The sequence below is a fragment of the Cibotium barometz genome, chromosome 7 (genome assembly GCF_041138505.1).
Source record: "Cibotium barometz isolate CiBa-2024 chromosome 7, ASM4113850v1, whole genome shotgun sequence".
In the NCBI taxonomy this organism is placed as follows: domain Eukaryota; kingdom Viridiplantae; phylum Streptophyta; class Polypodiopsida; order Cyatheales; family Cibotiaceae; genus Cibotium; species Cibotium barometz.
The window spans coordinates 1,446,267-1,460,421 of NC_141052.1; the positions used below are offsets into that span (position 1 = coordinate 1,446,267).

Consider the following 14,155-nt stretch of genomic DNA (forward strand, 5'->3'; position numbering starts at 1 on the left):
ATGCTAGGCCCACTCAAATGCCCTGGCCTGAGGAGTGCTCTTTATGTGCAGATGAGGACAATTTTAAAAGTAGACAATACTGTATGCTGGAATACAATTAGGGCAGAATATATTTAGTGTGTTTGGATTATGCGCAATTATTCAGTGTTTCATAATGCAGCTTCACTCAAATGCCCTGGCCTGAGGAGTGCTCTTTATGTGCAGATGAGGACAATTTTAAAAGCAGACAATACTGTATGCTGGGCCCAGCATTCACGAATTGAAGTGGAAGAAGCTCTAGCCATTAATGAAGCTTGGGACGAGTATGAAGAAAAGGTCAGAAACATCAAGGCAAATCGTGAAAGTTAGGAGGAGCAGGAGTGGACAAAGGTCAAAAACTAGCTTGCAGATGAAGATGCTGAGTTAGCCCAATTCATATTAGAGCTGACTAAGATTAAGAACTCCATTCAAGATTACCAATGAGTTAAGCATCTCTGGAAAAAGCTTTTTTTGTATTTGAAATGTTAGTTTTGAATACAAATCCTCTCGTCCCGATTTAAAAAAAAAGAAGAAGATAGCATTCAGCTTTATTTGCTTGACAAACTTGACACTCATACCCTTTCATCTTTGGCCAGTAAAAAGTGTGTTTCACCAACGATAATGTCCTGTGTACCCCAGGGTATCCAGCAGAAGGGGCGTCGTGACACTCCTTAAGAATCTTGGACTCAATGTCCGGGATCTGTAGTACACAAATTTTGTCATTACGGAATAGTAAACCATTCCGAATCATCCACTGGCCTCCTGCAGCCTGAATGGTAGGCTGCTCAGTCATTGAGTCTTGGTCAGACAATGGCCTTTAAATTTGGTCACTTATCTTACTTTGGGCATATTGAGGCCGTGGGCCCTCTGTTTTATTGAGTTTTTTTAGAAGAAGGGCTACCCTATGTGTGAGGGAGGTGAAATTGCTTCTCCACCACACATGCATCACCAAGGCCAGTTGTGCTTCCTTAGGCCTACTCTACTGTAGCAAGAAGAGCGGGCAAAAGGAGGAGGAGAAGGAGAAAGCCTTCCTCCCTTTGTCAGAGTAGAGCAGAGGTAACCTGTCCTACATTGAGCAATTGCCACTTACGCCCACCTCCTGTTTTGAGGCTCATCAGTTCTACGCGACACAGGTTAGCATTAATTGCTTTTTCGTTGATGATGTACATCGCCCATCTTGATTTGGGGTTTGCCTAAGATCATGACTTAGGCGAGGATTATTTGGGCTGGAAACCATGTGTTTTGTTCAAAGCTCGCTTGTCTCTGCTAAAGAAGCTACCTTCATCCCTCCTCAAGCTGTCCAGGATGCGAAGCTCCATAACTTCGTGCGGCTCTGCCGCTTTCCATGCCATTTGTCCAGGACTAGGTCGCAAGGCTTCTCTGGCAGGAGCAGTTTGCAGCTCCAGGTGGCGGTGGTGGCCGGCCACAGTGTGAAATGCTTCCGAGGGTCTGCTTTCAGTGAGCAAGAAATAGTTAAGGAGCCATTTGAGGAAACAGGAAGTGATGGTAAAGACCTAGTTTTCTCCAATGCAGAAAACTCAGAGAATGGAGTTGATGGGTCATCTCTACAGGGAGATGGAAGCCAAGAAGAAGTTTTTGATACCATGCCTTGCAGCTTAAATCAACTTAAAGCACAGGAAATGGGTCCATCTTCCTCTGCGAATTTGGTATCAGCGGAGATGACGGTGCATGCACAGTCAGAAAAACGGCATGCTGTTAGGCAAGCTGAGGTCCCTTTAATGGCAAGAGATGCTCCAGAGGGTCTTGATCGTCAAGATGTTGCACAGCAGACACTACAAGGGAATGCACAGGTACCCAATGAGGATGCCAGTGCAAATACAATGCTGCAGGAAGAAAAAGACCTTGGTGAGAATTCTGGCAAAGATGTATTAACCTCTGCCAAACCAAGAATGGGCTTGCAGTTGGGAGTTGTTTGGGGACCGGTGTGGGAAGCTATGAAGAGAAATCCACTGGCAGAGTGGATCAATCAGTGGAGTGTATGGCAAGAAAAGCGACGGCTGGAGCACCTCCTTCGACAAGCAGATGCAAATCCTATGGATGCCTCTAAACAGAGCGCTCTTCTTGCAGAGCTCAATAAGCATAGGTATTTTTAAATCTACTGTACCTTGCTTCTATGGTGTACATTGTACATTACCAGATTATGGATCGTGTGATTGCAGTTGTATTGCCCAAAATAATGTTCATTCAAGTTCACTTGCTTCTGTATACATGCTCCTTAGAGATGTGGGGTCGATGAACTCTTACTGCAGGGATTGAATTTTTAATGCATCATGCATAGATAGACAGCAAGAAATACTGGCACAGACCAGCTTAGGTCCCAATAGCCAGGAACCTCGGTCCTCTCCCCCCCCCCCTCCCCCCTCCTCACCACACTAAAAAAAAACTAACCAGCAGAGTATTCGCTTTGCTGATGTGAGAATGGTAAGTACAGTGACAAAAACTGTGCGATTCAATTACTCCACTGTGTTTTCATGAAACCAATCCTGGAACTGACTGATATCCTTCTTCAAATCTGGTTGATCTGATAGCTGCTGTTTCGTGCTGGCCTATTGCCGTTGAGGGTTGAGGGCTGAGAACTGAGTGACAGGATGGGGGACTAGTTCTACCAATTTTCTCTCCCCCCAACTGCTGGTCAGCTTGTCAGCCAGCAGGAGGGGACTAAAAATAGTGATGAAAGTGCCTTCTTCTTTGCTCATATGGGGCCTGAAAGGTGCTCATCCCTGGGCCCCCAATCTTTGGGAGCCGCCTGGTTGAACACACATCTTCATCGGCTCTACCTCTGCAGCAGCCGCCTGAAACAACACAACACACGACACTGAAGCAGCCGGTGCTCTACTCTCTGCGCAGCACATCTCTGCAGCAGTCCAGCTGATCAACACATCTTCCACTGCAGCAGACATTGGCTCTACCCCCTGCTCCGCCCTGTTGCTGCAGCCAGCGGATTCAACATTCATCATCCGCTGCATATTACACTACACATAGTGGAGTCGGCTGTACCAGATTCAGGCGCTTCTGCGTTTAATGATGGATGCCCTTTCGGTTGCATGGAGAATAATGCTTAAGCATTTAATGCACAGTCGGACAGCGCTTAAACATTTAATGCACAGTCGGTTGGCCGACCAGCAGTCGGCCAGCATTCCAAGTGTTCAAGAAGGCCTATAAAAGGCGTACGTGCTCATTGATGAACTCATTCATTCCCTTAAGGAATGGGTCCAAGTTTAGGACTGTTTTGGTGATTTACACCTCTTATTATGCAAGGTAGCCTAGGGCTGTAGAATTAGGTACCTTTTTGTACCATATGAAATATATTGAATTTCCAGCCATCTCTCTCTCTCTCTCTTCTGTCTGCGTTTTTGCATCAGCATGTTCTAGATGGTGTTTAGGGCTGAAAGAAGACTGTAGAGCTTCCGCGTGTTACATTGGTATCAGAGCCTCAGGCTCCGCAAAGCTAAACACTGATTCAGTCCCATATGATGGTCCAAGGTACAGGAAAGTACACGGATACGAAACCCAAGGCAAGGAACACAGGAACAGGAAGAGCTCCCAAGAGGTTTGTTGGTGGTGTTCCACAAAGCCAGAGGGGATGGCAGTCCTGTGAGCCACATAGGTTCTCGGGCAACGGTCCCAAGGGAGGATTACCCTCCAAGGGGTCACACTATCACTTTTGTTAAACCATCTCTAGCCTAGCCTCATAAATGAAACTGCTAAGTGAATACTACAAGCACTCCAGTGAGTAACGCATTTGCCGTCATAGCATTCTCTATCATCTGCGACATATTTGTTACTCGAGTCTTTATGCAATAGTCACGCACTTCCTTGGGCAGCCCATAACAATACTTCTCCACCTGCTCAGACAAAGGCATTGCACAATAAGAAGTAACTGGGAGTAAAGCTTCCCAAAACTTCTTATTATAATCCTCAAGATTTTCACACTTCGATGCATCCAACTTGTGCCATGCTGTCATTACATCCACCTCAAAAGTACATGTGAGCCACACGGAAGAGAACACCTGTTTAAACTGTATCCAAGTAGATGGTGCTATGCCCTGCAAAAGAAGAGTGGACCACCACTGCAATGCATTGCCCTTGAGAAAAGTTGCATCTTTTCTCACCTTGGAGGATTCTGTGTAATTTCCACCAGAAAAAGCAGCATCAAACTGCTATAAAAAGGTAAGTCCTTTAGCTTGTCTTTGGCCCCGCTGAACGTATCAAATTTCACTGCAGCTCCCCCTTCCTCATAATCCTTCGCCTTACCCATAGGCGTTAGATTATCGTAAGGAAGTGGCTTCACAAGGTTGCTACCCCGAGCATTCATGCCCATCATCATAGGGTCAACATTGCGAGTTCCCACACCTGGCATACCATACATTCCTCCCACGTTTCCAAACATACCGCTATGCATACTGGGCTGCATGCCCCCATACATGTTTTGAATGAATGGGAGAAGAAGAATTAGGGTTTAATGTTCATGTGGTTGACATACACAGAGAGAACAAGGGAGAGAGAGAGAGAGAGAGTTGTGGGGATAAGTCAACTCATGGGAATGAGTGTGTGACTCCCCTATCACACATGTATATTGCACTAGTACACATAGTGCACTTAGTACATTAAAAGTACTAAGTGTACTATGTACTATAACTTATGGGCTTGTACACACTATAAGGGTGGGCATTATGCCTTTACCCCAACAACCTCCCACTTAAAGGCAAAGTGCCCTTAAGTAAAGGAAAAGAAAAATCAGCATGTACATGATAATATACAAGGCCATATCAAGGCTGAAACTGGCCTCATCCAATGCCCATCAAGTGTCTGCAAGCAAACCGCTCCGGAGGCAAACTCTTTGTCAACAGATCAGCCGGGTTGTCATCCGTATGAATCTTAACAAGCTGAATTTGCTTGTTCTCTATCACCTCTCTGATGAAGTGATACTTCACATCCACATGCTTCGTCTTTGCATGAAAAACAGGGTTCTTTGCCAACTGGATGGCACTCTGACTGTCACAATGCAACAATGGAATATCCCCTGTATAACCCAAATCAACCACTAACCGAGATAGCCATAATGCCTCCTTGCAAGCCTCTGTGGCTGCAATATACTCGGCCTCTGTAGTAGATAAGGCTGTGCACTTCTGCATCCTGGATATCCATGACACAGCACCTCCTGTGAATGTAAATACATAACCGGTAGTAGACTTCCGGTTATCTGGATGACCGGCATAATCCGAATCCGTGTAACCATGCACTAATGCATCCTGTTTGCCAAAACATATGCACATATCTTGTGTGCCCTTCAGGTATCTCATGACACCTTTCACTGCTTCCCAATGCTTCTTGCCAGGGTTGGCCATGTATCTAGAAACCACTCCCACTGCAAATGCAATGTCCGGCCTAGTAGCAACCATGGCATACATGAGACTGCCACAAGCTGAAGCATACGGAATCTTGGCCATATCAGCCTTGCCACTATCTGACTGTGGGCTGTCCATAGCACTGAGTTTCACATATGGAGGCAAAGGAGTACTAGTCTTCTTCCCCCCGTCCATACTGAACCTCTGCAAGACTTTGCCAATGTATTCCTTTTGAGACAAATACAACACATGCTGATTTCTGTCCCGAAGTATCCGCATACCCAAAATGTGATTTGCATCACCCAAATCCTTCATATCAAAGGTTTCATGCAGCCTCTTCTTCAAGGCATCCATCTCTTTATGAGATTTCCCGGCAATCAACATATCATCAACATACAAGATGAGGATCAATAGACTGCCATTCAAAGCTTTCTTGGTGTACAAGCAGTGATCTATGTCACTTCTCCTGAATTTCTGGGATTTCATGAATGTATCAAATTTGTGATACCATTCCCTTGGTGCCTGTTTGAGCCCATAAAGACTCTTTTTCAGCTTGCATTCAAGCTTCTCCTTTCCACTCACTGCATAACCCTCTGGCTGCTGCATATATATCTCCTCATGGAGATCACCGTGAAGAAAAGCAGTCTTCACATCCATCTGAATCAAGTCCAGATCATCATGCGCAACCAAAGCTAACACAGCTCTAAGTGTGGTCATTTTGACCACTGGAGAGAAGATCTCCTCAAAGTCCACACCATATTCCTGCTTGAAGCCCTTAGCCACTAACCTGGCTTTGTATCTTGGCTTTGCATCTGGTGCAACTTTGAGCCTGTAAACCCATTTGCATGGCAAAACCTTCTTGCCTGCAAGCAAATGCACCAACTTCCATGTTCCATTTTTGTGCAGAGAATCCATCTCTGACTTCATGGCACGCTCCCAAAGAGCCTTGTCTGCCCTCTGTAAAGCCTCCTTGTAACATGAGGGCTCCCCACAGTCAGTGAGCATCAAGTAGTCAACCCCTGGAACAAACCTGTCAGGGGCTTTGGAGGGTCTTGTGGACCTCCGTACCCAATGACCATCATTTGCAGGTTGCTGTCCAGCCTGCATATCACCTATTGGTGGCTCCTGTTCCATGCCATAAGGCTGAAAAATCATGCCCGGTATCTCCTCTAACTGTGGTATATCCATAGGGATATCTTCTGCCATCTCTGGCTGTCCATTTGGACCATTTTCAGCACCATTTAAGGGCTGGTTTTGCTGCTGTAATGGCTGATTTACAGCCCTTGGTTGTTGTCCATGATGTCCATCATCATCAAAGATGACTCTGCCAGGCTCCTATTGCCTTGCAGGCTCCTTATACATGCATGTTTCATAAAAAACGACATCATTGCTGCGTATAATCTTTCTATTCACGGGATCCCAAAGTCTATACCCCATTTCACCTTTGTCACCATATCCTAGGAATATACATTTGTGAGACTTAGGATCAAGTTTGGTGCGCATTTCCCTGCGTATGTGCACGTACGCAATGCAACCAAACACTCTCAAGTGCTTGTATGACAGAGGCTTCCCTGTCCATACTTCCTCTGGCACTTTCCCACCAAGCCTCGTGTTAGGTGACCTGTTTATAAGATGAACGGCTGTCATAACAGCTTCAGCCCAAAAACCATGAGGTAATGCAGCATGTGACAACATAGAACGGACCTTCTCCTGAATGGTCCTGTTCATCCTCTCTGCTGTCCTGTTTTGTGGAGGATCATAAGGAGTAGAGAGCTCCCTCTTGATGCCTTTAGCATCACAAAAGTCCTGAAACTGTTTGGACATATACTCTCCACCATTGTCGGAACGCAAAGCCTTCAGTGTTTTGCCTGTTTGATTCTCAACTAGAGCAACAAACTTCTGAAACACTGAGAATGTATCACTCTTTAAACGAAGAGGATAAACCCACACCTTACGTGTGGCATCATCAATAAAAGACAAAATATTTTGCCCCTCCCAAAGAAAGCTGAGGCATCTCACATACATCTGTATGCACAAGCTCTAACTGAGCATCTTTCTGTCCAAGAGCTTTCTTGTGGGGGCACTGTAGTTGCCTACCATATATACAATGCTCACAAAACTGAAAACTTGAAAACTTTAGAGAAGGCAAGTAACCCAAACGAGACAATTGCTCCATTCCTTTGACACTCATGTGTCCCAACCGGCTATGCCACATAGAGATTTCCGGCAGCTCGGTTGCATTTACATTAGCATGGTGACAAACACCTGCATGCATGAAGTAAAGAGTGTCCACCTTAGAGCCTCTGGCAACAACCAGTGAGCCCTTACTAATTTTCCACTTTCCACGACCAAATGTGGTAACATAATCAGTATCATCAAGCTGTCCAGTAGAAAGCAGATTCTTCTTGATCTCAGGCACATGCCTGACATCATGGAGCATAAGCTGTGAGCCATCTGAAAAGACAAGCCTCACATCACCTCTGCCAAGAATCTTGCATGCATGGTTATCACCCAAATAAACCACTCCTTCATTGCCAGTAGTATACCTGACAAACAAGTCTCTGCAACCTGTGACATGAAAGGAGGCACCTGAATCAATGATCCATGAGTGCATACCATGACCACCTGTAAGAAGTGAATGGGCATCAAGTGAAGACTAAAGACCTCATCCTCACTGCCACCTGCATGTGACACATTGATTTCTTCAATCTTGACTCCACTTTTGCCCTTTGGCTTTACATCTTTGGCTTCATCTTTCTCTTTGTCTTTGCCTTTTCCCTTTTCCTTTTGATCATTGTAATTTTTGATTTTTCTTTTTGTTGCAGGAAAAGGGGTTGATGATTTTTGCTGTTGTGCAGAAAATCTGATGCTGTTGTTGCAGAAGGGGGGTGATGAAGCTGCTGTACCTGATATACGGTTGGCTGGCTGCTATGAAGCTCTCCTCAGCAAGCAGCAACGGGGACACGATTTATGCAGCAGCACCATAGCGATTTCGTAATGAACAAGCCGCTTGGCTCTTACGTGTTCACTCACGCCCAGTTGCCAACGCCTTCGCTCCACGCTCACCGCACCAGGTATGCGCTGGCCTCCTTCAGTGGCTAACGCTCGCCAGCCTGCACCTTCGCTACGCCTAGTGGCTCGCTACGCGATTAGCAACCAACGCTGAATGGGAGACGCCAACTCTCCCACGACAACACAACTCGCCTATTTGTTGGCTACGCGGCTAGTTGACGGGCGCCGGGAGTTGTGCACGCTGGCCTCCGAGTTCGCCTAGTAGCCAGCGCCGTGTAGCGCTACACGCTTCCCAACGGGGTCCACCTCCGTTCTCTTGCAAGCTTCTGGCTGCCTGCGACTAGTTCAAAACACACGCAGCAAAGCAGCTGCTGGAGAGTCGAGCTGCTGGCTGCCTTGCACACTGAATTAATTACAGATGCTGATAGAAGAAGAAACCCCTACGAGCCAGTGATTCAGCACTCGAGAACAAACCCTAAACCAGGGCTCTGATACCAGTTGAATGAATGGGAGAAGAAGAATCAGGGTTTAATGTTCATGTGGGAGACATACACAGAGAGAACAAGGGAGAGAGAGAGAGAGAGAGTTGTGGGGATAAGTCAACTCATGGGAATGAGTGTGTGACTCCCCTATCACACATGTATATTGCACTAGTACACATAGTGCACTTAGTACATTAAAAGTACTAAGTGTACTATGTACTATAACTTATGGGCTTGTACACACTATAAGGGTGGGCATTATGCCTTTACCCCAACATGTTTCCTTGCATTCCGGGCTGCATGCCCCCATACATGTTTCCTTGTATTCCGGGCTGCATACCACCATACGTATTCCCTTGCATACCAGGCTGAAAATTAGCTCCAAAATTCCCTTGCATACCCATGCCTCCCTGACGGTAACCCCCAATCATAGATTGGAACACAGAGCCACCACCAAAATAGCCTGGATGCATAGACTGCTGCGGAATAGGTGGCTGTCTGAAAAAGGAACTCTGTGAGTTTGCACCATAAGTGTTTTGCATGTTCGGAAACTGTCCAAAAGAAGGATCCTGTGGGAAGGCACCACTATTGCCCTAAGGTGGGTTCCTAGAACGCACTTTCTTCTTCTTCTTCTCAGGCTCAGAACGGGCTCTCATAAATTCAGCAAACTTCTCACTTTGAGTGAGCTGCATAAACACATCCATTACCCCTGCCAAACGAGCTTTAAACTGAGCATCATCTTCCTCTTTACTAGGCATGTCTTCTGGCTGCGTTACATCCTCATATTGTGCATCTTCTGCAGCCTGTTCTCCTGCAAGAATATCCTCAGATTCATTTCTCTCAGGAGAGGTCTCTTGCTCTTCCTCTTCATCATAAAAATATTCATCTTCTGTGTCTGACATGTTGCTGAAATTTTTAGCAATGGCTTTCCTCGAGACAACCACGAGCTCCACCCCTTAAGAAAGTTGATGATGGGTCCCGACAACGGAACCTTGAAACCGGCCTCTGACAGAAACCAAAGTGCGGTAGACTAGCAGTCACCTATACAATTAACAAATAAACAAGAGCTAGAATGCTCCAAAACAAAAAGGAGAACGACACCTCTTGGCCCCAAAGCTTGGCGGCCCTTTCGATATTTCTTTATTCAATTTCAATGGAAAATCTTAACTGAGTACAACAAAGCCAGTCAAGGAAAAGAAACCTGCATGTCCAATCTGGCAACCCTCAAGACCTCTTAGCATAGAGGATACACATACAGATCTGTGTCCCACAAAAGCAACACGCAACTATCTCCTCTAATCAACTAAGACAATGCAACAGGGAAGCCTTGAGCACGCATCTGGCTGTTCCATGATCATAGCTTCAAACTCAGCCAAAGAACAAATCCACCATCTAACTTTGTTTCCACCCTTCAAACTGCCACACCCCTCCTCTCACAAAGGGCCAGAAGAAACTCTGAAGCAGTCGTAAGCGAGTGGAAAGAGAGAGAGAGATATTTAGCAGATTCACTACTATCCCTCAGTCCAATCCTCCTCAAAAACACCAGCCCTGAGAGTATAGAGTATGCTGTCTTGAAAGTGCAGCCACCCGCCTTTGCCCTCCAGAGCTCACATGAGGGGAAGAGAAGGAGAGAGAGAGAGAACACTGTTTCAATGTCGTAGGAACAATCCCAAGAGACCTAAGAAGATCTATCCAACAGGAGTGAGATTCGAACACAAGACGTGTTGAATAACAACTCCATGATTTAACCGATCTACCATACATTGGGTGATAGAAAGGTTAGCCCATTTTGTTTATTTACTCACACACCTAGAGAGAGAGAGAGAAAGAGAGAGAGCAAGCAGAGAGAGAACACTGTTTCAATGTCGTAGGAACAATCCCAAGAGACCTAAGAAGATCTATCCGACAGGAGTGAGATTCGAACACAAGACGTGTTGAATAACAACTCCATGAGCTAACCTATCTACCATACATTGGGTGATAGAAAGGTTAGCCCATTTTGTTTATTTACTCACACACCTAGAGAGAGAGAGAGAGAGAGAGAGAGAGAGAGAGAGAGAGAGAGAGAGAGAGCAAGCTTGGATATGGAGTTGGGAAGGAGAAAGTGCAGAAAATACAGCCAAAAAGGCTCATGAAGGTTCAGAGAGAGAGGGAAGAGAGATGATGAGATGTCCACCCTAGGTCTCAAGCAGAGATGACAAGTGACTTGTGGTGCAAGTTGGGATGGACATATGGGTGGTTACTCCCTTTGTACAAAGGGGTTAAAGACTGGGCGGTGGGCATTAAGTTTTGTCCACCTCGGGACATCAGTATAGGAGTGGTCATAATTTATAAGTGACTTTTGGTTGCCCAAAACTTAATGAAGTGTGTACACACTCACTTATAAATTAATGCTAATTCCTAAGACTAGGTTTATGACCAATACTTACCACCTGTCACATGCCACATAACCATGTCAGCAGGTAGTTTCACACGCACGGTTTAAGTGTGGACGACCACTTACCCAGAACTACACATTAGTCAAGCAAGCATGAAAACAACATGCACATTCAGTTGCAAGCAAGTACATAAAGATGCTATGCGATGTAGCATTGGTATGGGCAATCCTTGTTCATGAGACTAGACCAAAATAAACGTGCTCTAGGCAAGTACACGAGGTACTAGACCCAATGGAACACCAATCCTTTAGGCATTTCCGGGCATGTACTTATAGGCACAAGTCCGAACAGAAAGCCAAGTCCATAGTGTCACATGAGTGGCATCAATCCCCTGCATATGCAACTGCCATGGACGCCATCCAATGTACATACATAATGAGAAAGCACGGGTGGACCAATTGGTGGCCAAACGGTGACACTACTAACCTGCATTCAGCAGATCCATGAGCAATGCACATGACATCCCTCTACTAAACTTGATGATGGGCTTCCAACGTCTGACCTTAGATGATTGTCATCATCCTTCCATGTCCTCATGGAATCGTAGTGTCATCCTCCAAGTATGGGCAGCATCTGTCTAAAAACTTTGCCATACCCAGATCTTGTCCGATTCTGGTGTAGATCTATGCATTTGTTCTGTCTTGTCCCCTAGTCCTTCATGCCCTATCCTTGAACACTTCCATTATCTTCTTTCCCGAGACTGATATGATACAATGTTGGTTGGTCACCACACCACCAAAAGATCAAGGCACAGGTGATGGTTTCATCCATGCGCAATGCAATACGAATTTGATGGACATGGGCAGCAACAATGTCTCAGAGTCAGCCTGACGCTTTGATGCTAATGTCACACGGAAGTTGACGGGTCTATTCTTTGAACCCTAAACGCTTTTCAGAGGAACACTGATGCAATCATGCAAAAGATAGATGGAGAGAAGAGAGAAAAATGGGTGTATTCTTTGAGCCCTAAATGCTTTTCACAAGAACACTGATGCAATCATGGAGAAGATAGATGGAGAGAAGAAAGAAAAACGTAAGGTTTTCACCTCATCTACTATATCTTTATATTATCAAAAGTGTATGTATGACTATACAAACTCGGTGGCCTGAAGCCCACCTAAAAAGAATCTTGAATATGCTAATATATGACCAAATCCCCAAGAAGGGATCTTGATGATTTAGCACAAATATGTATGGGCCTTTATATAGCATTCCTCAACTGCTGGTCGGCCAACTTTACTCTGTCGGCCAGTTCAATCTTCAAATATTCAGCATTTAATGTTTGTGTTTTCACTCTTGTGGGGTACACAAATGCTAGCTGACTGATGTCTAGCCCTTGTACGCCTTGGCCGAGTGCTATCCATGCTATAGAAGCCATAAATCTGGTCCTTAATCTGGCTGCCAACCTGCATTAGGCCTGTCCATGAGCAATGCACATGACATCCCCCTCTACTAAACTTGATGACGGGCTTCCATCGTCTGACCTTGGAAGACTGTCACCATGTCCTCATGTAATCCCCTTGTCATCCTCCAAGTCTGGGCAGCTTCTGGCTTAAAACTTGGCCATACTCTAGATCCAGTCCGATTTTGGGGTAGATCTGTGCATCTGTTCTGTCTTGTCCCTTGGTCCTTCATGCCTTGTCTGTGGACACTTCCATGATCTTCTTTCCCGAGACTAACCCTTGGTTTTCCTTGCATCCCTCCCCGTGGATGATCATAATCCCTTGGAATCGTTACTCTGAAAGCCTTTCTTGGTATGCCCGAAAAGGCATCCAACTCACACCATTTGCCCAAGTGGTCTTCCTCTATCTTTGTGCCAAGGTACGGGAGGCCAGGGAGCTTCGTGTGGCTTGAACTGAGGCCAGGACTCGCATCACCTATGGGAGGCTAGGCCTCGTGTTACCCATAGTGTGGCCAGGACGTGGAACCCACTGTTAGGGATCCCAATTTAGGCTTCCCACTGAGCCAATTCCGTGCTTGAGAAGACTTGCTATTTACAGGTTTCAGGAACGGGAGATATTTCCTTTGCATAATGCATACGCATGCATCTCTGCCTGTTTGAAACTGTTTTGGCATGACTTGTTCTCGTGTGAATGCCTGTTATGGCGTGTCTAGTTCATGTGTAGGGCACGCCCACCAGTGAGCCGTATGATTGCCATGTATTCTGACATGGTTTGTGGCATGTGAACATGTGGTAAGTATTCATTTAACCCTCGTTTATTATTGTAAAGGTTTTATAACCCTTAGCGGTTCACACTTATTAAAGTTAGGCATTGGCCACTAGCCTAGTGCCCGGGGCCCAAGATAAAGTGTGGCCAACCGCACCCACACATGGCCTCATAATTGTGTGGACACTTAAAGGAGGTGCCCACCGTTAATTATGGTGGGGTGTGCCACATGGCACAAGGGGCTTGGACCCCTCCACCTCTTCTCCCCCATTCTTCTCCACCTTTTTGCACTTTTGTTTTTCCTAGAAGCTGGCGCCCATCTCTCCCTTGCTCTCTTCCCTTTTTCTTCTGGTCGACTGCTCCCTTCAATACCTTCAGTACCTGCTGTGCCTCCAGCACCTGTTGTACCTTCAGTATCTGCTGTACTCTCAGTACCTGTTGCACTTGCTGTACCCTCAGTACCTTCTGTACCTGCTGTGCAACAGGTACTCTCAGTACCTGTTGCACCTGCTGTGCCCTCAGTACCTTCTGTACCAACACTGTCACTGTACCTGCTGTACCAGCCACCGTACCTGCTGAAAGTTGAAACCCTAATTGTACCAGCTGTACTTGCTGAAAATCAGAACTGTATCCATAGTTGTACCTGCTGAAACCCTAATAGTACCATC

General features: G+C 45.8%; 1 protein-coding gene across 1 annotated transcript in view; it reads left to right on the forward strand.

Moving 5' to 3' along the window:
* Window positions 1-917: 917 nt before the first annotated feature.
* LOC147636567 (ATP-dependent zinc metalloprotease FTSH 9, chloroplastic/mitochondrial-like) overlaps window positions 918-14,155 on the forward strand; it is a 40,068-nt gene continuing 26,830 nt past the window's right edge. The window contains exon 1 of the mRNA XM_086799994.1: window positions 918-2,122. Within this exon, the coding sequence (XP_086656120.1) occupies window positions 1,254-2,122 (869 nt within the window). The 5' untranslated portion in view covers window positions 918-1,253. The remainder of the gene's footprint in view (window positions 2,123-14,155) is intronic.